The 23,982-nt window shown below is 40.6% G+C and overlaps 1 protein-coding gene across 1 annotated transcript in view; it reads right to left on the reverse strand.

Annotated features, from left to right (window-relative positions):
* Positions 1 to 6,047: 6,047 nt before the first annotated feature.
* ZCCHC24 (zinc finger CCHC-type containing 24) overlaps positions 6,048 to 23,982 on the reverse strand; it is a 114,239-nt gene continuing 96,304 nt past the window's right edge. The window contains exons 3-4 of the mRNA XM_054163586.1: positions 21,482 to 21,646; positions 6,048 to 8,171 (exon numbers count right to left, since the gene is read on the reverse strand). Of these exons, the coding sequence (XP_054019561.1) occupies positions 8,058 to 8,171; positions 21,482 to 21,646 (279 nt within the window). The 3' untranslated portion in view covers positions 6,048 to 8,057. The remainder of the gene's footprint in view (positions 8,172 to 21,481; positions 21,647 to 23,982) is intronic.

Genomic DNA, 23,982 nt, shown 5'->3' on the forward strand with positions numbered 1-23,982 from the left:
TTGTATAAGGATTGTGAGAGGTATTTATCAGTGTTGCTTGGTAGGTTCTATCAGGACAAATTTTCTAGGATTTATTATGGTCTGAAGTGTTTTTGAGATACAGGTGGTGAGGAAGAGCAATTACTGCAATTATTAGTGAGTTGGTGTGGGCCCAATAGCTGGTGTTGCCAAGACAAGAGTTTGCAAATGTTCTATTTCTCTAAATTCAGGAGGTGAATGCTGGAGAAAAGCAAGGGTGAGTGCATGTACAAACTATGTACTACATGCTTCTTGAGAACAAGCATTTTGTGTGTTATTCCAGTTAGGAGGTTTCTTTGGCTCTTGATTTCTTAGTTCATGGTAGAAAGATGTATCAGTATTCAGCCCCTGGTGTTTCAGTTTCTTTGCTTGCCCACATCTTTTTTTGTGCATCCTTTCTCAGAGGGATATGGAGAAAGGAAAAGCCTTTATAACTTGACTTGTGTTATATGGCAGTGAATTATCCATGTATGGGCGTCTTAAGCAAGGCTGCACAAGTGTGACGTGGATTGTTTGTCCTTTCTAGTTGGGATTTAAGGTCTGATTCACATGCCTGCTGATATACTGGATCTGAAACTGGGGTTTTGATGTGATGTGACTAACTTTAAAAATAGTAACCTCGATGTAGTGTTTAAATTATGTTTCTGTGAAGAATGATGAAATAGTTTTTTTACTTTGAAGTATCAATGTTCTATGAAACTCCAAACATCAAATATGCATCATGCTTGTAGAGCAGATGGGGCATGGCAGAAAGGTGTTCTGGTGTGTCTGTTTGCTTTAAGTAAAGGGGATCTCTCATGTTAAGAGGCAGGACACCTAAAATACAATGTTAATTTTATGATGTGCAATCACAACAGTATTGGAAGTCTAAATAGAAAAACTGTTTGCCACTGAATTTTCACAGGGCACGTGAGAAGACCGTTGCAAACATGCAACAAGCACTTAGTAGGCCTAGTTCTTGCTGTTTCCTAGTGTTTGTGAAGAATGAATTAAATCCAAACCCCTAAATTCTAAGTGCATTTAAATGATCTAAAAGTGACATATGTTATTTTTCATTATAGCAAGTCTCTGGCACCTAAGCTTTCCTATCCAACTGTTAAGAGTAGAAGTGTACTTGTTGTACTCTAGGATTGTTTTTTTCAGAAGAATGCTACCGGGCTGTTAAAAACTAAGAGCTAGCACCATTAATCCAAGTTGGTCCACCATCAAAGGAGACAGGATGAAGCACTCTCATTTAGGATGCAATCAGGGTTGTTGCAGTTTAGGGACTTGGCTGCAGTGGAGAATCTGTTCGTGTGCTCTGGGTCAAGGTTATGCTGGGGCAGGTTTACACCATAAACACCAGGTTGTGGCTGGCGAATCCATAGCCATGAACCCAATGCAGCTGGCAGTAAGACTTCAAAGGAAGGAAAGTTCAAGAAAACCATACCACACTCTTGCTGTTTTTGTTGGATATTTTCTTTCCCAATACTTTAATACAGCATTAAAATGCTAGAATACTAGAGAAAAGCTGTATACTATCCAGCAAATAAGGCACATGACGGAATGCCATTTTATGGACAATTCACAACAGAGGTTTTACAGCCCCTTTAGCAGCACAGTCACCAGATGAGCAAGCTGTTGTCTTGATTGCTGAAGCAGAACTGGTGCCTCTGAAGCCTTTGTCCATAGGTTTTGTTTGTTTTAGCTGTACAGGTTTATTAACAGTTACAGAAAAAGAAATTATACAAATTGCCAACTGAATTTGACAAGGTCAGTGAGTACAGCTAAACAAATGTAATAATAATTAGGTTATTTTTTTTAAAGCTGAAAAAATTAGTAAGAGACAGTGTTAGTTTTAGCACTAGTACACAGCGCAGTGAGTGCTGTACTAAATAACCTTTTAAAGAAAACAAGAATCCAGTATAGGGTTGGGCAGACCTCCCACATTAGCATGGTAAAATCTCAAACTAAAATCCCGATCCTTCATAATATAATCAAACTACATGAAATGTAAAGTGTAAAAATGCTTCCAATACGTGCACATGCATATTCTATATTGCTATGAGTTCTATTCAAAATAAACATAAATCCCTACGATAATCTACTTCAGTCCTTTTCTCTTGCATCCTTTGATTGATATTATTGCTGTAGCCAATACTGCATAGCTGAGCTCACAGTCTGCAAAGAGTTGTGAAAGTCAAGTTGTCAAACAGTGTCCCAAACAACTCTCTTCCCCTCTGGTTATGGGAAGGGGAAGAACCACCATTTGAAACCCAACGCTTGTGCTTTGGAGAGTCTGAAAGCCAAGTCTTCAGAGTGCTTTCAGCATCCTCCGTGTCTCTCACAAGGTCATAAAGTGACAGTATACTGTTAATTGCTTCTCACTTGCTATATGTCTAGTGATAGGTTTTCCTAGCAATCCTTCCCCAAATACACATAAATAAACTGTATAAGCATTTTCATATAAGTCTAAGCACTCGAATAATACATTGGTTACTTAATACTGATATTTTCATCCAAGGATTACAAAAACAATATGGCTTAAAGAATTGCAAGGGGTTTTTTTGTCAGGATTATGTACCAACTTTCATATAATATTTTATGTAGACAATATTTCCTTCTTAATGTAGTTCTGTTGCATACTTTATACAGACAAAAGCATTGTAAAAAAAAAAAAAAAGTAAATTACTTCCATAAATATTTTCTTGAGGATACATCCTTAACTCTGCAAAATACTTAAGAAAACTCTTACCTCTGTTAGTATCCTAGTTGAGAGGAAGGCCCTTCTGAAAGCTTCCAAATTGTAAAAACTTTTTCCCCAAAAGCAAACAATACTTTTTTTTTTTTTTAAAAAAAGGCCCTCAAATATATACAAAAAAAACCTACTGCAAAGAATTTCCAGATAACAATTCAGTATTACAAGAAATATTTGTAACCATTCAAAAATTTTAACATCTAAAAAGGTTTCCAAAATACACACATAGTATTAAAAAAAAAAAAATTGAAAGAAACTCTATGTCAAGTATAACTCAAGATAAATACACATCTGCAAGTAAAACTGTAAAATACTTCATACAGGGGTAAACATTTATATCAGTCATCTATAGCTAGTAACTGCACACGATTGTCCCTTTGAAATTCATCCCAGAAACACAAGCCATCATCCCTATATCTAAGATCTCAAATGGCCCTCTGAGCACTTCAGCAATATAGCAAACTGAATGGACAGCAGTGGTTTTGTGGATAGGAAAGAGGTTACAGGTTGAAGCCCAATCAGGAGTGGAGTGATATCTTACAGAATGATTTTTGTATGGGGATAGTTCCATTACAGCTTAAAATGTTGGCAAAGGCAAGTGGAAAATGTACGTCAATTCACTGAACTTGAAAAACACATGTTGTTGATTTATTGCATACTATTCTGTGGACAACTCTTGGGTTCCATACTAGGGGGAAAAAAATATTCTATATAACTACAGGACAAAGAGCTAATCTAGGAAGTCTGATGTTTCCAAAAGCCCTTAACTTTTAATTTTCTAAGTAGTTTTTGTTTCTGGACTCACTGCTAGAGCATCACAGGTACGCAACCCATGTATAGTCTAGATTTCATGTTATGCATAAAGGTAAAATGCTGAGAATACTTCTCAGTATAAGGCTTCTCTCAGACATACATAACTTCACATTTTTAGTTTACAGACTAAGTCCCATATAATGGGGAACTTCAAAATACACCTATTTTCAGAAATAATATATACTCTTGTGTATTTATCTGACATTAAAAAGTAACTTTGAGACTAAAAAAGGCCTCCAGCTTTGCTTGTGTGGCATCATTTTATGTTTGCGGTAGCAGCAGTAGAACCTGGATAAAATGGGGCTGTTCTTTTAACTGGAGGGACTTTTCTTCATCACCATTAAATGAAGTATTTGTAACAACTTCACTGGAGCTGCATCAAGTTAAAGCAACTAAAAACCTACACCACACGTTTTAAATCACTGATACTTTTCTCCAGAGCAGTGCCAATGCCAAGGACAAATTCTATGTGAAATGTTCTGGCTGACTGAAGAAACAAATTGTGTTTAGGTTGTGCTTTTTGAAATGAAATAAATTGAAATTTAAAAATCTCTGAAGAAGAGGGGGGGGCGGAAAGAGAGTAGTGTGTTGCTGGATGGATTGGTAGAAAAGTAACAGAAAGCATCTGTGGTTAAAAATTCAGTCTGCCAAATAAATGTACAGATCTAAATTTCTTTTCAGTACACTCCTAAAGAATACTGAGTTTAGAGAGGCCTGTATTGATTTAGAACTCTTTTTATTAATGCTTGCTTTGTTTCTTGTAAGGCTGCCTAAAAATGCTTTCAAGGATTACTAGCCCATGTTCTAAATGTAGAGCCGGTTAAAGAGAACATCAGAAAACAGCCAAAAGAAAAAAATCTAAGAGGCACATCAACTCCTACTCTTTCCTGTAAAAAATCTGAATTTTAAAATTTGGGTTTCTATTTGGAAAGAGTTAGTTAGGTCTATAGGAGAATTACCTTGCAGCGGTGCGGTGGTGTAGGGCGAGAAGAAATCTACAATTTATTTAGATAAAAATTGAGAATTTCCCCTTCTGTAATGTGAACTAAAAGCCAATGATTGTAAGCTATTGTACCTTGCTTCTGCACATGTGTTTTTCCAGCAACTTACAAAAGTATGGATGAGTGTGGAGCAAATACACAGGGCCAATTGTTACAATCCTGTGAGCTAAACTGATGCAGGGAGGGACAAAGGAACACTCCCCTTGTGTGTGCTTGGTACTGATGTTCCCCAGGCACCAGCTCCCTAGGGACACAGGTTTCAGTCCTGTGTAGCGAGAATGAAAAACAAGGGGATGTCCTCATGCAGCTGGTGGGAAGCTAGAGTTCAGCCCCATGGCTGCAGAGGGAGGATGGTGGCTGCTCTCCAGGGGCCCCAAGTCACTCTCTCTCCTGGCCCCACTTTTGGCAGGGATGGCAAGGCAAGCAGGTTTATTCCAGCCCTGGGGTGCCCAGGGCATTGTTTGTATCTGCATCCTGTATTGGGATGATCTGCAGTCTGTGAGTTAGGCAGTACAAAGTATGGCAGTTTTGCTTCTTGCTTCTCCTCATGCTTTGCTCTTCATCAGATTTTCCCCTGCACTTGTGCTGGGGAAAAGCAGTTTTCCTCTTTATTTCAAATATGCTAAATGTTACTTAAACACTTTATAAGTCTGCTGCCTAGGAAAATATCAGTGATATAAATACTGAACTCGCATAAGTATGCTCTTAAGAATTATTATTCTACACCTATAGATATTGTGTTAAAGTTGTTCATGTGTACTTGTCATGAACACCTACAAGTTCAAACTAAAGGCATTGCCACGCTGTGTTGAATTTGGATAAAAAAAAATTTAACAGGGCACTGTCATGAAAATAGCAACAGCTACATATAATGGTACCTTTTAGTTGGCCTTTTCAGAACCTGGTGGTGTGCTGTATATTGACGTAGCTCTGTCAAGGTGTGCTGTTTTGCTGATCTAGTGGTTATCACAAGATAGATACAATTTCAACACAGAAAAAAAATGGCTGATAGCAACATTTAGTTTTAGGGAGAAAATGACATTTTCCCCTTCATCTAAGGAGGTTTCTCTACCTGCTTGATGTTGACTTTGTTTTCTGGTGGTGGTATTTATGTTTGGGTGTTTTTGGTTGGTCTTTTTATTTATTTTTCGCTTTGCTTTTCCCCCGATGTACTACTAAGTGCTGAAGATGGAAAAAATAGATACGGTTTAGCATGTGGCTCTTTCAAACTTATTTGAAACAAGCTATTGAGATTAATACTAGAGGTCATGCTTTGAAAATCCACCTCTAGATTTGCTGGTGTATATTCTTATTCTTACTTGTATTGGAGGATTTAATATCTTTGTTTAGAGACTTTGTCCTTAAAGTAATTTTTGAGTCAGTGCAAAAGAATTCATTTCCTTTAGAAAATGCTGAAACTGCTTCTTCACTGAGGCAACCAAACTCTTTTTAAGAGTTAACTTTCAAGAACATTAGCTATTTTAGTTGATGGGCTGGTCAACCAGGCAAAACCAGTTACAAAATGATTAATTTAGTTAACACTATTTTAGCATTACATAGCACTTTTCATCCAGTGATATCAAAACTCTTTAGATCTTAAGTAAGCCACACAGCTCCCCTGTGAGGCAGGTATACTAAAGTAGTATTAATCCCATTTTGCAGTTGGGAAAACTGAGGTGTGAAAGGGTCTTGTGACTTGCCCAAAACCAGGCAGCTAATCAAAGAGCTGTGCTCAGAAGCCAGCATCCCCATCTTCATGAATTGCTCCAGAAGTCATCCAGAAGGCTGGATCACCTGGGCTACCCATAAACAATGAAGTCTGGGAGACACATACATGGCACTACTGCCAGAATGAGCAGAATTTTGCCTTGCTTATAAGAAAGCAGGGAAATGACAAAAGTTTCACTGTGAAAAGCTTCACATTTCCTGTATGAACGCTGACTGTAAGCTTTCAATTTGCTTTATATGAACTTGACTGTACATACTGGTAATGTCCTGTTATCACTTGGCATAAAACCTCCTCTGTCTCAGGTAATGGAGGTCATCCTCAAACCACATTTAATTCACATCAAGTTATTTAGGATTTGAAGTATTTCCACTAAGTATCATTCACACAAACCAATCTCTCTAAAGGAAACTCCATAAAAATAGAAATTGTGTAAAATACCCCTCCAAACAAACATTATCCCTGTGACTTTTTTTTTTTTCCTTCAGTGAATGCTTCAAGTGAATTGCTGCTTGTGTCCTTTTGCCAATATATACTTCTGTAGACATACAAACAGGATACTGTCTCGAGGTACTTTCAGTTGATATTTCCCAATCCCTGATGAGATACTTCTTTGCAGCAGGATTCCCCTGTACAAAGCTCTACCTGAAATGGGACAATGAAATATAACTCCTACATTACTCCTCAGGTCTGTAGGTGTTTCAGGAAGACATAAAGAGGGAAGGTTATAGAGAGTGCTCTCCATGCTGCAAAACACCCCTATGGCTAACAAGTTTTATAACAAATTTGTACAGTAGAAAACAGGACACAGAAATATTTCCAGAAAGTGGCTTTAAAACTATTATAAATAGTACGTTTGGCTAATCTTTCAATCTAGGGTTTTGGGGACAGTTTTAAGTATTCTTATCACCCCTTGTTCACAGTAATGTGCTTGTGGCCTAATGACTACCCCATACACATACAGGGACCATTTCAGTGGGATTATATGACAAGAGAAAGATCTATTAGTTGCACAATCAAGCCAATTTTGTCTCCTCCAAAAACCTCTTGGAATCTCTCATGATGCTCTGGGTCTCATTATGGCATTCCCTTTCTAACCAACCCACACCCTCAAACAATTATTCACTTTTTTTGCTACATCCTGCAAAAATGATTTTGCCTAAGCCTTGCCCAAGTGACGGTAACAAAAAGTCCAAGAAATCAGCAGCACAAAACTCTCAGACTTTCTGAAACTGGAAAAACAATTTTCTTCCTTTTATGCTGTGGCTTGTTTCATCTTCCTTTGTCTTGTCATATAATAGGAATAACGTTCATGCTGTGGGTGAGTGCTTGCAATTAGTGCCCCCACAGTTATTTAACCTCTGCAAAAGCCATGCATATAACATACACTCCCTGTGAATACTATACCTTGCCTATTAAATAGCACTTCATTTCACCTGGCCATGACAATAAGATTTGTGTAAACAATCTGCAGAACCTGTGGCCATGGTTCTGTTGTGAACGCTATCAGTAACGCTTTATATATGTGTGTGTACATATATATATAAATTTACATATATATGTATGCATACAAATCATAGTCCTGTAAATACCTGTGCGTGCACAGGAGAAATGTTACATTCTATTAATGGTAAGGCATATTATTAGATAGGCAGTATTGGCAATTGTTTTAGCTTTTCCCTCGGTTTGTTGTGTTGCTGTTGATCGCATGCTGCCAGAGGATCTTCAAGGATGATGGGGACGGGAAGGCCACTTTCAAGGTTTATTGCACACGGCGACAGTAGTAGCCCAAAACTTTGCACTTCTCACACAGATGCTGGGGATGTTCTTTGCTCTGATCCGAAACATCCAGGCCATCCGGCTTTTCCAGGGGTCTCTGTAATGAAGGGAAGGAAATGAGATTAAATCCACATTTTTGTCACTATTCCTCTGTTACGCACGTGAAGCCTGGTTTTATGCCTAGCTGAACTTTCTCCTAATAATTACAAAGATACTGTATTTCTTTCCTGAAGGGATTAAATGTATTTTTCAGGTCTGCATTGGTTCAGAGTGGCCTTGCAGCTTAATGCCACTCTTCTTCCTAAAGGTGGTGGTAACTGAAGAAATTAATTGAGGACTGTATTTATGAAAGGAGTGACATAAGAGTTGATTCTTTTGTCTCTAGTACCTGAAGTGGACCAAAGATGTCAGTCTCAAGCATGGGAATCCCACCACCCAACAATGCCAGCAGGGGTTACCAATGTTAGGATTAGCTGCTATGACAAGAAAACTGTCTTAACCATGCACTGAGATTACACAGCCAAATTAAGTATTCCTCATATTTCTGAGGTTTCAGTTTTTGAAGTAGAGCAGCTGTAAAGCCATTAATAAAAACATCCAACAAACACAAACGACACAACCTCACAACACAACCTTTTGGCCTGAATCTGAGTAACAGATTGACTCTCTTATTTTTTTTTACAGTAATATTTGTGAAATTGCAGGGGTAGAGGTGTATTTGGCTAAATGAGGGAACGAAACTGCTTTATTCTTAGTAGATCTTTATTCTTTAATTTCACATCATATGTAAAGGGTTTCACAATCATTCTGAAAACAAAATACTCAAATATTGCTGAGGTTAAGTGTTTAGAAAGTCTAATAAGCAGAGCTACTGCAGATGTGAGATAAAACATCATAAAGTGCCCCATTTGTTTGAAAAACCAAACAAAATTCCTTAACCCATAATTTCATTTTTTTCCCCCACTGTGTGAAATGTACCTGACACGCTACTTCACTGCCTTCCCTTGAAGACAGCAGTTGTGCTATGGGATTGGGCTATAGACACAGGATGTGGTATAAAACCTGAAAACAAGCCATAAACTTCTCACCATTTTCACATGGATACTAGGCTCTTGCTTATCTCTTACAAAATAAGCTTCCCAGAGCAGGAGCTAAATAAATACAAGTTAGAAAATTGACTACTTTTGTTTTCACTTCTTTCTTAAATCCTGAAGAATTTCCTTTATGTGTAAAATCTGAAAGTACGCTAGACCATCTAAATCTTAATTTCTAAGTTCTTTATTTGAAAGCTACCCACCTGGGGCCCTGTGGACAGGAAGGACAGAGACATTCAAATCTTGCTTTTTTGGGGGGGGGGGGGAGGGGGGCTATGTAATACTGAAAGAAAAGCTCATAATCCAGGGAACAGAAGAGTTTCTCAGCTCTCTGAATAGCTAAAATGAGACAAAATACATTCTATTATCCTGAGCAAGAGATGTCTGCAAATACTTGGTTGTATTAGATAAGGGCAACATTTGTATTGCTTTTACTAGCTGTGCAATACAATAAATGGGACTAAATGGTGATTGACAATAGCTTGCTACTGGTTCCATGTTCTTACCATTGATACTGTCTGGCATTTTGTCTGTCCTGTCCATGTACTATGTCTTTGAGTTTAACTTCATTTACAAATGGGATTCCCCATATCAAGTAGAGGATAAGAAAACTAGATGGACTCCTCATTTCCTTCAAATCCTTTAACTTCCCCCTGCAATTCCACTGAGCTTTGAATGAATTGTTGGAAGTTGTCAGTATGTTAGGATTTGAGTTCAGAAGCAGCAGTCTGGTTTCTAGGCTTGCAACCCAACCACTGGTGCGGGCAGTGCTTCTGCCAGAACACAGAAAAGTTGAGTATGTTTATTTGGTCAGGAAAACCACCCTTCTACCTTTTCTATCGCTTACGCCCACAAACTTTCTTCAAAAATTTGCTTTAGGTAGGTGAAGTCAAAAATGATGCTCAGCTTCAGGAGTCCTAGGAGTTAATTTATGCTCTTCAGTTGAGAATTTGAGAGTTTTGAAATAGTGCTCTTAAAACAGGCTATTTGACTCGGCTCTGATTGCTTCTACATGCTAGCTGTGCTCTGATTAAAGAGAAAAAATACAGCAGTTATCATGTTTATTGATATAAGCCAGATTTTCTTTCTTTTTTTTTTTTTTTTTTAATATGCAAGGTCTTGGGAATCATTTTTCCTGGAAATAGTGCAAAGGACATTGGGAATGCCTTGAAGTGCCAAGAGTTTTTGGACAGTTTTCAGAAACAATAGCTCTCTGTGGTTTGCTTTCCCCCTGCGTTGATTGAGCTCAGCTTTTTGGCCTGCAAAGCATTTTGATTTCAGAAATGTTATTGTTAACAGTGTGTTACGACACAGAGGCTGGGGAGAGAGGGGTTATGAACACAGGAAAGCAGGTTGCCAAGGGCCAGCTGGAAGAAGCAGAGATGAGCAGAGTCTGGGCCATGTTTCTGTGGGGATTGTGGGGGGCTGCTGCAACTTTGATTCTGGTGGCATGATTGTGTGGTTTGTGTCCCCAAAAATTTTCAATCCCTTTTTTTTGCATAAAATGAAACTCCATCTTATATCAGTTTGCTCTTTTCTCTTTATGGGTTTCTTGTAGGGGGAAAAACCCAATCCTTCAAACATCCTGAGAAGCAACTGTTCTTGTCCTGCTGCTATTTGTCTGTTACTGATTGTGAAAGACTTCAATAACTTTACACCCTTGCAGCCTTTATTACACCATGCTAAAAGGGCAGGATATTAGACAGCTAAAGAGCTGCATGTCTGTCAAGGTTGGACTTCCTTGGCCCAGACTGACCTTGGTAAATTCTCACCAGCTTTGGCATGGCAGAAGCAGAGAGGAAGGAGAACATGCTGGTGCAAGTGAGGTGTGGCAGAGTGGGACTCTTGCATGCTGCATATTAGTTCTGGGGTTTGCCTGAATTATGCAGAAGTTCCAAATAGCTGAGGAGGCTGCAAGAGTTCTGTGCTGCTACTGAGAGGCTGGTAGCGTGAAGCTCAACTGTGCATTTGCAGAGGATGTGGAGAAGGGGGCAGACTGTTTGGCTGACTAAGTAATTCCTTTCCTTAGAGGTGAGATGGAGCTTGTAAAATAACAGAAAATCCTGCTCATATTTCTCTTGCAAAGATATCCACTTTATTTTTTTTGGTCTCCATTAAATGAAGAGTTTAAATATACTTAAATTTTTATCATCTTTTTTAAAATGCAAAAATCCAGGATTTGGCAGTCTGTATTGTCAGTAAAAAGGACAGGGATGGGCACTCTTACGTTCTTCATTTTTGTACATCTTTCTCTAATTTTCTCCTGGTAGTTACTGAGTGGAAATAATCTTGTGCAGCTCCACCAGGAAAACATTTGGTGGTAGTGACTGAAGCTGCTGCCTGAAGGGAATAAAGCTGAAATAAATTTAAATAGCAATTCCTGTTCTGCAAATTAACTTTTGATTGCAAACTATTGCTGTCCAAGTCTGCAAGTACCAAATGAACTCTGCGCTCCCCACAAGACAGTTAAAAATCCAATACTCTCAAAACAAAAACCTCACTTATGAAGTGTTAGGTGTCAGAGAAAACATCACTATAGGACATCCTTGAAGAAAACTATCTCTACTAAGAAGTATAATGGAGTGATGTGGCTACTTACATTTGTATTTAGAAGGTGGAATTGTTTTGGGATGGTTTTTAGTTTTGCTGTAGAATGTAACAATTTGCAATACTGATAGCTGAAGGATAATGTAAAATTCAAATGTAAGAAAACACTCAATTGTCTGGATTTGTTAGTCAAGTCTTGAGCAAATTGAAATGAGTGAATGGCAGATGAGATCTGTGAATAAAAATGGGTTCTGCAACTATAACTAGCAGGATAGTTGCTGGAGAGCCATGACTCCTTAAGACTGTTAACCGATGCTTCCCTCAAGACACTCATGCTATAATTTAGCCTACTAAAAAAATTACACACTAGGGGAAAAGGGATGCACAGTGCATCCTTGAGCAGCAGACCCTCTGCTTTTCTATGTGCTCAGAGTGAACAGGAGCATTAATGAGGCCCTCAGTTGTAACAGGCAGTGATAAGGCTGCAGATCAGAGGTGTGATGCTCAAAGCAAGCAGCCTCTGTCAACAGCATACATGTAGGACAGGCTGGTGAGGAATGAATGACAATTACATGAGCTCAATAGTGAAAATCTCCTTAGATTTGAGACAAGCAGCAGACAGGAGTGATCAGTATTTCTACTGTCAGACCACACAAAAATGGGCATGCTGGGCAGGCTTTATTAAACCTGGAGTCAAAAGAGCATTTGCATAGAGTTCAAACTGCTGAAAAGTTTTTTGGGTTTGACCAATCAGACCCCTCCCACCCCATTTTGAGGAAGGGAGGTGATTGTGGATGCATTTGCCCATAGAAGTAATAGCTTGGATATCATGAAAAAAATGTATTTACATACCAAATTATTTCCAGTCCAACAGTAAATCCCTGACAGCTGGAAGAAAATAGTGTCCAAGAGGACAAGTCGGTCACCAGATGGCTGGTTCTGCACCAGTGCAACAGCTGTCATCACAAACAGCACTGGAGTTAGCCACAAAGTCAGAGAAGGAGCCTTGATAAGAAGCCAGCCAGGAAGCAACCACAGGCACAGATGTTGCTGCTATAGTAGGCAGGGGAAGAAAATAAGAATCCAAAGCTTGGCATCCGGGTAATTACAGTGCCAAGAATACTGGTGAATGGCTGTAAAGACTGCCTTCATTTCTGGAGCAGGGTAAGAAGGAGCAAAAACAAACACAACTACAAAATCCAAATTCCTTGGAAGGTAGGAAGGAACCTTGGTAGGTTTAAGTCCCATCTGAGATGTATGTTTATGTGTGGAGTTGCTAAAGTAACTACTTGGAAAACTCCCTTTGGAATAGCCATAGAGCAGCCTTTTCAGGGTAATTCTTTGGTCTTTTACTCCTCAATAAGGCTTAAGCTTGCAACTCCAGTCTTTGCCCCATGTCCTATGAACTCCTGCAAGCACTCCCACAGGGAGGTTTACTACTTCAGAGATGTGATGGTAATGCAGTTTCCAAATGAGGAACACAACTGAGTTATGAGAATAGAAATCCTTGCAGAGCTTCTTTGGGATGAGGAGTTCTGCAATTCAAGTGTGAGAGCAACCTGATTCCCTGTTCTATAGATGAATTGGGGAATGAATGGCAGCACAAGAGCTGTAAGGCTCTTATGTTACTTTTCACACATGCTTCAGTATCTCTCTTAAATACAGAAATTCAGAGCTTTATTTATAGAGCACTCTGAAGTACATACACAGCTGTAAAATAGCTGAGAAGCCTTTTCCTGCCCCAGAGAGATTAAAGGCTCATTCTCACAGATAGAGTATGTGGAATTAGGAGCATAGGGCTGAATTAAGGCATTCCTTGTGGAGAGTTGGCACAGGATTGTTTCCTGGAGTGAAACAAGCCTCCAGGAACAAAGAGCAGGTGGCAGGGAAGTATAACTGCTCTCCTCTCCAGGGACCCACTAATGAAAGGTATGCACAGGAAATCAAGATTTGAGCAGAGATGCACAAGCCCTTCACAGAACGAGCACATGTGCTTGAATGGCTACCCCAGAGCTATCCCAGAGTGGAGATTATCATCTTCAGTGTTCTATTATTGCCTAAGCCAGTTACACATGAGTACTCATGCACAAACCACCCTTTGTGTGACAACATGGACAAGCCTACAGGACTGAGAAGTCTATAGGTTTGAGGAAAGCACATGGGGAATATGAAATGCAGAGATGGAGATGAGGGCTGAAGTAAAAGGCAAGCCTAGATTTTGAGAATAAACTCCTAATTCACTACAATAAATATCAAGTAAATCTGAAATTAAAGTTTCTTTTTTTCCCCTTTTCTTTTTTCTCCTCCTAAATTGGATAAAAGCATCCTAATCTCCAACATTGAGGGTGATGAAGTGAGGCCTGGAGGCCCTTGTGGTGGTTGTATTTTGGCTATCAAACAGACTCTTGGGAGGTTGGCCTGTTTGGCAAGAAACAGGAAACTGGGCTTCTCCCAGGCAACCAGCACCAGAACAAGAGGACACAGTCCCAACCTTGACAGGGGAAGTTTAGGCTCAAGGTGAGGAGAAAGTTCTTCACTGAGAGAGTCATTAGCTGCTGGAATGGGGTGCCCAGGGAGGTGGTGGAGTCACCATCCCTGGAGATGTTCAAGAGGGGATTGGATGTGGCACTTGGTGCCATGGTTTAGTCATGAGGTCTGTGGTGGCAGGTTGGATTTGATGATCTTTGAGGTCTCTTCTAACCTTGGTGATTCTGTGAAATGCAGAGATACCTGTTTGGCCATAGCAGAGGATGGGAGTTTGCTGTGTCTGTATCTGCACCTTTGTGTAAGTGTCCCCTGCTGCCCAGGATCACATGTAGAACAGGGTAGGTCAATCTGATCTAAGTTTTCATGCTGTATATACTGCTGTGAATAGAGACTCTTTAGAATATGCTTTCATAAGGGAAATGTGACCCTGACTGGTTTCAGATATGGTGTGAGCTGTCTGCAGTTAAGTAATTTTTCTAGTTTTGGAGGTGCATGTAACTTGACATAAAGATAGCTAATTTTGAGAAACTAACAGTGATTTTCATCTGCTGATAAAATGACTAATTTTTTAATAATGTGCAAGACACCTTTTTATCTGTTAGGACACAATGTGTTCACCAAATGGTAGGGCAAGAATAACGAAAGGAGGTGATGAATTTCAACACATTGCAGAGAAGAAATGTCAACAAGATTGTTTAGAAGTAGAAATCACTTATTTCACTAGAGATAAATGTTGTCCTCTCTGGCCAGTTCATCTGAGTTTACTTAAATAGAAGGAAAAAAGAAAATCTATTTAAGGATTACCTGCACTGTGATCACATCACACAACAGTGCATTGAAAGAATAGATGGTACAGAATAATGACAAGGGTTTTCTTTAATGGAGTTAAAATGGCACAAGAAAAACATGGCTTCTAGGGAGAGGCAGCATCTGTTCTTAGATGAGTTATTTAACATGGAAAAACTGTCTAATGGAAGATTCAGAAGAGTGTGGAAAATACCCTGATACTACATAAAAAAATGAAGTAGGAGCACATAATTATCTGAAGACATCCACTAATGCACTCGGGGAGGGAGACAGAAAGCGATTGCTAAAATTTGCTAGAAATGAGCAGGAATTCAAACAAGGCTGAGGACTCTCCTGTGGTTGGTGCCAACAAAGCAATCAATCTAAAGAAAATATATACAGAAAATGTTAAGGTGGTGTAGTAGTGCTGATTGAAAAAACCTACTACAACAATCTTAGGTGCACAGTAAGATCTATTTTTTTAATTACTTTTATTTGTTGTGTGTTAACTCTGAAACTAGAAATGCTGGATTTTTAAGTATCTTTCACTGCTTTTACAAACTCCAGTCATTACTGTAAAAGTACTGGTGACTGGGTAGAGCATGTTTTCCAAAATGGTACAGAGTAACACCACACAGATAAATGCTAATAAATGTTTACAGAATCTGGTGTGAAGCTGGAAGCTTGCATAAAAAGCATTGTATGGGTGAGCAAACACTAGGCTCTGTCAAGAAGCAGTGCTGACCTCATGCAGCCTGTTAGCTCTCCTTTGCTGCTGGCTCTGTGCATGAACTAATGTTGTTTTCTTTATCTTCTGGCCACTGCTGGTATGTTTAATCAGATGCAACAGAGGCTATAGAATAGAATAAACCCGGTTGGAAGAGATCTTCAAGATCATTGTCTAACCCATCATCCAACACCACCTAACAACTAAACCATGGCACCAAGCACCCCATCAAGTCTCTTCCTAAACACCTCCAATGACGGCGACTCCACCACCTCCCCGGGCAGCCCATTCCAATGGGCAATCACTCTCTCTATGAAGAATTTCTTCCTAACATCCAGTCTAAACCTCCCCTGGCACGGCTTGAGACTGTGTACCTCTGGAAGAATGAAAAAGACTAGAAAAAATGAGGATATTGACTCTGAGAAACAAAAAGACAGAGGCAGTGACAACCTCAGGATGTAAAATCTTTCATCTCATGGTTTTAAGTTCAAGTGTTGGGGAAAAAGCATTGCTGACTGGCTGCAAGTTTTATGTCTTGAAGCCTAGCTTGAATGCATTCTTGTCTTGAAGACCTTGAATAGCTTCAATACTTGTTGGTGAGACATGAATGCAAGACAAGCAAAGCTATTCCACATCTTGAGTTACTGTCCTTTGGAAATGCCATGGGAACACAGCAACAGAGGTCAGCAGTGGAAACTTGCACTGCAAATTCTGTGATTATTTCCTGGAAAGTAACAGGAATATGGCTTCAAGGCAAGCACACCTTGGGGAAGAACAGTATGCTGCAACCCTTCCACAGTGTGTCTTAGTCTTTAGTACTATTATGTAGATTAGACTCCTTTAGCCCTGCCATGAGGGGCAACTCCGCCCAAGAGATTACTTAAAACCTTTCTTACCACAAAACACGTGTATTCCCAGGTCTATAATATCTCTTGTATAGTGTGGATTTCTTGTGACCCTTTGAACAGTAACATAAATGATGGAGAGAATTCAGAAGAACAAGATAAATATTTATAAGCTTGTGTTACAAATCAATGATCATGTAATTTCTCTCACCCTCAAGAGTCTACTTCCATGCATGTGATGAATTACTTCAGTGCTCAGCCTGGATTTTGATGCAGCTGTCTAAACAGAGGCAAGGAATGAGAGACCTTGGAAGCGTCGAGATTGTCTCATGTAAGATAGTAAAGGAATCGCAGAATGATAGGGGTTAGAAGGGATCTCTAGAAATCGAGATTAACCCTCCAGTCAGAGCAGGCTCACCTAGAGCAGGTTGCACAGGACAGTGTCCAGATGGGCTTTGAATAACTCCTTAGATGGAGACTCCATCACCTCTCTGGGCAGCCTGTTCCAGTGCTCCACCACCCTTGGTGTAAAGTAGTTCCTCCTCATGTTCAGATGGAACCTCCTATGTTCAAGTTTGTGCCCATTACCTCTTGTCTGTTACCCATTTCTGGAACCACTGAAAACAGACTGGCCTCATCCTCCTTAGTCCTGCCCTTTAAGTATTTTTAAGCATTGATAAGATTCTTCCAGTTCTGTTTTCTCTTCTCCAGGCTAAAAACCTCCAAGACCCTCAGCCTTTCTTCATAAGACAGCTGTTACAGTCCCCTAATCATCTTGTAGCCTTTTGCTGTACCTTCTCAAGCAGTTTCCTGTTGTCCTTGAACTGGGGAGCCTGACACTGGACACAGTACTCCAGATGAGGCCTCCCCAGGGCAGTAGAGGGGGAGAAGAACTTCCCTCAACCTGCTTGCCACTCTTTTTGATATGTCTTAGGATACCATTTGCTTTCTCTGCCACAGGGCTACATTGCTGCCTCATGGTCATCCAGCTGTCCAGGACTTGCAGGATTTTTTCCTCAGAGATGCTTTCTAGCAGGTCAGCTCCTAACTTGCACTGATGTATGAGGTTATTCCTCCTTAAGGGCAGTACTTTACACTTGCCCTTATTGAACTTCAGGAGGTTAGTCTCTGCCCAGCTCTCCAGCCTGTCCGGGTCACACTGGATGGCAGCACAGCCACCCCTCCTAGTTTTGTCAACAGCAATCTTGCTCAGGGTACACTTCCTTCATCCAGAGAGCTGATAAACATACTGAACAGGACTGGACCCAGTACTGATCCCTGGGGGACACCACTTGTTATGGACCTCCAAAGAGACTCTGACCACAATCCTCTGCTTTTTCAGCAAGCTTTCATCTAACCCACACTTCCTAAGCTTGTCTATGAGAATGCTGTGGAAGATTGTGTTGAAAGCCTTGCTGAAGTAAAGATTAGACAATGTCCACTGCCCTCTCTTCATCTATCCATCCAGTCATGCCCTTGTAGAAGGCTATCAGATTAGTCAGACATAAATTCCCCTTGGTGAATCCATGTTGACTACTTCTGATAACCCCTTTTTCTTCCACAAGGACTGAGATGACATCCAGAACAAGCTTTTCTATCATGTTTTCAGGAATACAGATGAGGCTGACTGGTATGTAGTTTTCTGGGTCTTCCTTCTTGCTGTTTTTGAATACTGGAGCAACATTAATTTTCCTCCAATCCTTGGGCACCTTGCCTGTTCTCCATCTTTGAAAGGTGGAGAGTGGTCCCAGCAATTTCTTCCTTCAGCTGCCACAGCACTCGCCAAGCTTAGCTTTCTTTCCATAGATATATTTCTGGGAAAAAAGAGCTCCTTGCTTTTTCTCATTGCAATATAGACTCCAGTCTCAGTTTTGTCAGTGGAATTAGACTACAAGGTCTAAAGATGGTTTTCAGGTTTAGAATCATAGTGGCATTAGCCCAGAGAAAGGATCATATCTCAACTGGCCCACAGAAACAAAGATATTCACAAGATATTAGGGAACTCTAAATATTCATTGTACAGTTAAAAAAAAAAGGGGGGGGGGGGGGGGGGGGGGGGGGGGCGGGCACAGGGAGGGAAGATTCTCTTGTAGTGAAGTGTGCAAAGTTTACTTCAAAGCCTCTGCCACAAACGTGGCTGGCTATAAATGCTACATTTTAACTGCAATTCTTAATTATATCTCATCTGCCTGCTTGTTGCAATGAATTTCAATATTCCTTTCTACAGTAATAAAGCCTTCGGATTTTTGTTTACTCTGATTCTCTCCCCCCAAAATCTCATTGAAATGATAGGAAGTCTTCACAGTATCACTAAGGTTGGAAGAGACCCCAGGGATCATTGAGACCAACCTGTCTCCACAGACCTCATGACTAGACCATGGCACCAAGTGCCACGTCCAGTCTCCTCTTGAACACCTCCAGGGACGGTGACTCCACCACCTCCCTGGGCAGCCCATTCCAATGACGAACAACTCGCTCAGTGAAGAACTTTCTCTTCACCTTAAGTCTAAACCTCCCCTGGTGCAGCTTGAGACTGTGTCCCCTTGTTCTGGTGCTGGCTGCCTGGGAGAAGAGACCAACCCCTTCCTGGCTACAACCACCTTTCAGGTAGTTGTAGAGGGCAATGAGGTCACCCCTGAGCCTCCTCTTCTCCAGGCTAAACAATCCCAGCTCCCTCAGCCTCTCCTCGTAGGGCTTGTGCTCAAGGCCTCTCACCTGCCTTGTTGCCCTTCTCTGGACATGTTCAAGTGTCTCGATGTCCTTCTTAAACTGAGGGGCTCAGAACTGGACACAGTACTCAAGGTGTGGCCTAACCAATGCAGAGTACAGGGGCACAATGACTTCCCTGCTCCTGATGGCCACACTATTGCTAATGCAGTCTTCCTTATAATACCCATGGAAAAAGGTTTTCATAAGAATTCTGCAAGCACTTTGGCAATTGTGACACCCAAGGCTTGTGATGGAGTCTCCTTGGCATCTATTACATGTACATCCAAATGATCTATGGTTTGAGCAGTCTCTGACTGGGCAGCAGGTAATACAACACATGCAGGGCTCTATTTATTACTGAGATGCAGCTAGGATATATTACACCTCAGGCAAATCACACCTCCAGACTCTCTTAAAATAATCCTCCCCTTTTCCATGTACAACAATTTTCTGCATTTTGAAATTCCCCTCAAGCTTTTCCCTGATGGATAAATTTATTTCTCATGGGGTTATCAAAACTGACTTTCCTCATGAGATTTCACGTTTGACAAACAGTCTGTAGCCTGGTTTGTCAGGAAAACAAGGGCTATGAGTTCATGCAGTTGATTTGGTCTCTCACTAAAGACTGCTGAATTGGTTGACTGCTTGTGACTAGTTCTGTTGGGATAGAAGCAGGAACTGACAGTTTTACCATTGTGAGCTTGGAAATGCAGGAAATTACCTCAAGGGACAGATGCAACTGTGGTCTGCAGGGATCACAAAAGAAAGGTCTGTGTACCATATGAGCAATGGCTGGCAGGATGGCAGTTACAGCTTTCCTAGCAGAGCTGCTGCTTAGACATGACCCTTTTAGCTTAAAAGGCTTTCTCTTGAAGTTCTTAGCCTGGGCATCACTTGGTATTATGGAAACTGAGAAACCTCTCAAGGTGTCTTGATTTAATGTCATTAATAAAAGAATTCTGTAGGCAGGAGTCATCTTAATATTGTTATATCACAAATCTTCATAAATAGATGTAGCAGTGTGTAATGGTCTGAATCAGAACAAAAAGGTCAAACTGCACCAGCAGGTTGTTGTCTATCAGTTATATTGTTGTCTCTCAGTTATAGTCTATCAGAAGGCACGTGTCACGTCTTAATTGGTTATTTTCTGCTGGCATGCATGTAATTAAGGCATACAACAGGCTAAAATAACAAAACAATATTTTAACACATCCAACCAAATTCTGCCCAATTTCTTCCTTCAGTCACAAGATGTTTATGTTCTTTTCTGAGTCAAAGACTAAACATAACTTTCTCTAATTCGAGCAAAGGCAAATCTTCCCCATAGCCTTCTGAAGCTGTCCGAAAACAGCGCTTCTCCTACAGCAGGTTAACCTGGATATTTTCTCAACACAAGTGAGGGAAAGGTAATACGTAAAAACTTGGAATTGAGACCAAAAAAAAGGTGAGATAAGAATAGAGTTTACTGATCAAAATCAGAAAAAACACAGTACAAAACACATAATTACCTTAGTCTATTTGTGGAACAAGGATGGCAGCAAGTAGAAGCAAGAGAGCCAAAAGCCCAAGGCAGAAAACTACTCCCTCATCCCTCCTTGTCCTGCTGTCATCCCAGTGGAAAAAACCAACACCCAGAGAACTCAGAAGACAGAAGCAGCAACTGGAACAGGAAGCCTCCCATGTGGTAATCTGAACTTCAAGGCTCAGTCAGCAATTTGATTTTTTGAAGCTGGCATGACTGCAGCATGGTATGAATAACAGCAGCAGGTTCAGCTCAATCCATGACACTGTGAGGCCACATCCAGGTGTTTCATCAGGTAAAAGAAGTAGTATGCATGGGACATAACTCCACTGACACCAATACAATGAAAATTAAATTGGTGGAAATATGAAGAGAATCAGAATAACTAGGAGGCCTGTTGCTACTGCTGAACTTGTTTTATTCCATCTGTGATTATAACACCCCACATTTTGTTTCTCTAATAATGACAGGTTATGGTTTTGTTTTGGAGGTATTTTTACTGAAAGAATTTTGTAACTCTAACACCAGCCCAGATTTCTAGGACTGAGAGCAGCAGCTTTTCTGAGAATCAGTTTTTGTGGCATGTTGTAGTCCATGTCAAGTTCCTCTTTAAGTCTTACCCATGCTTTACAAATTCAAGAGCATTCCTAGTTCTAAGCATGTATGCCAGCATGTCTGTACTTTTCTTACCTGTTTGTGAGGATAAACATTAATGTGGCACTTGATACATTCTTGTCCCATATTAGCCCAGGAGTTTCCACTCATCCATTTTCTCTTGCATTTGGGGCATTTATATTCACCAAAGCAGCGTTTCTTGCCCTGGTACGGAGTCAGGCCTTCTCCTTTTGGACGAGCCTGTAAAACAAAGGGAAGAGGCAATAAATCACCAAAAAGGAGAGTGCGAGAGTAGCAGGGATCACAGGATGTTAAGGGTTGGAAGGGACCTCTGGAGATCTTTGAGTCCAAGCCCCCTGCCAGAGCAGGACCACGTAATCTAGTGCATGGGAATGCATCCAGATGGGTCTTGAAAGTCTCCAGAGAAGGACACTCCCCAGCCTCTCTGGGGAGCCTGTTCCAGTGCTCTGTGACCCTTACAGTAAAGAATATTTTCCTCATGTTGAGGTAGAACTTCCTGTGCTGCAGTTTATATCCATTGCCCCTTGTTTTATCACAGGGCACAAGTGAGAAGAGGCTGTCCCTTCCTTCTTGACACCCAGCCCTCATATATTTGTATGCATTTATTAGATCCTATCTGTCTTCTCTTCAGACTAAAAAGCCCCAGGTCTCTCAGTCTTTCCTCATAAGGCAGTGCTCCAGTCCCTTAATCATCCTTGTAGTCCTCTGTTGGACTTTCTCAAGTAGATCCCTGTCCCTCTTGAACTGGGCAGCCCAAAATTTGACACAGTATTCCAGGTGGGGCCCCTCTAAGGGCAGCACTTCCCTTGATCTGCTGGACACAGTCCTCTTAATGCACCCCAGGATTCCTTTTGGCCCTCTCGGCCACAAGAGTACATTGCTGTCCCATGGATAACTTATTATCCACCAGGACTCCCAGGTCCTTCTGAGAAAGACTGCTCTCTAGCAGATCACCTCCTAACCTGTACTGGTGCAGTTTATTATTCCTTCCCAGTTGCAGGACTCTGCACTTATCCTTGTTGAACCTCATTAGGTTCTTTTCTGCTCTCCAGTCCAGCCATTCAGCAAGGCCTAGACACATAGCCTTCAGGTGTATCAGCCAAGCCTCCCAGTTTGGTATCATCATCAAATTTGCTGAGTAGACACTCTGTCCCCTCATCAATGTCATTGATGGAGATGTTGAACAGGCCTGGACCCACCACTGATCCCTAGATGACTCCACCAGTTACAGCTCTCCAGCTGGACTTGGCATCATTGATCACAACTCTTCAGACTCTATTTTGTAACCAGTTCCTAATCCATCTCACTGTCTGTTTTTCTATCCTACATTTTCTGAGCTTACTCACAAGGATGTTATGGAAGACAGTGTCAAAAGCCTTTTGAATGTCAAGGCAGAGGAAACTAAGGGTCTTACAACTGAGATACTTCGGGCAAAAGACACTATAGACAGGCATGAAGGTCATACCACTTTAATGAAGAATTCATATGTTGAAGCCAGAGTTTAACAGTTCTGAGTGTAACTTCTGTAAGAAGTATTCAAAAGTTCTGACTTGTAACACTTGTGACAGTGAACATGGTATTTAGAAATGTGCCCATGTGCTTTTTGCAGTTAATAGCTTTAATATCCATTCTATTATGATAAAATAATCTCTGAGTACATATTGCTAGTATTATACACAGCATCCAACCAGCAGCAGAACAGGACACAGTCTCAAGCTGTGCTGGGGAAGTTTAGGCTTGAGGTGAGGAGAAAGTTCTTCACAGAAAGAGTTGTTGGCCATTGGAATGTCCTGTCCAGGGAGGTGGCGGAGTCACCATCCCTGGAGGTGTTCAAGAGGGGATTGGACGTGGCACTTGAAGCCATGGCTTAGTTAATCATGAGGTGTTGGGTGACAGGTTGGACTTGAAGATCTCTGAAGCCTTCTCTAACCTTATTGATTCTATGATCTAGAGAAACAGCTCACTACTGAAGGATTATATTTTTGAATTAGACCCTTGCCCATTACCTTAGAACCTATCATCCAGAAAACTTTTTATAATTCAGCATTGCACAGCCTTTAAACAATGAAATATTGGCAAATCATGAGTATGTGGATATGCACTATTATATGGGAGTGCACAAACAGGGACTGAGTGCAAAGGAAAGACATAGTTTTGATTAGTGAAAATAACTAATTTCATTAACTTCATTGGGTTTCTTGCTTTTGGTAAATGTAAAACTTAGTGAAACCATTTTGAAGGAAATGGGAAGGTATTCCTGAATGGACTGTAGTGGATTAGACAATGCCATTATCCAAATATTTTTACTTTTTCTAAATGCACTCACTAAAATGGTGCTGTAATTTACAAAAAATAAAAAAAAGGCAAGATACATAATATGCCAATATGTTAAGGTGAAGGTGAGAGTATTCTATATAGCTGTCCTAAAGGCAGCTGTAAAGGTGAAGCTGTTTTTCAAGAGTCTTTAAACAGCTGATGAAATACTGCCCGTATTTGTGCTGTATTTTGTTTATTCTTGTCTAGTGGATGTTACTTTGCTTTTGTCATGACTCTGT

The sequence above is a fragment of the Dryobates pubescens genome, chromosome 8 (assembly GCF_014839835.1).
Source record: "Dryobates pubescens isolate bDryPub1 chromosome 8, bDryPub1.pri, whole genome shotgun sequence".
NCBI lineage: Eukaryota > Metazoa > Chordata > Aves > Piciformes > Picidae > Dryobates > Dryobates pubescens.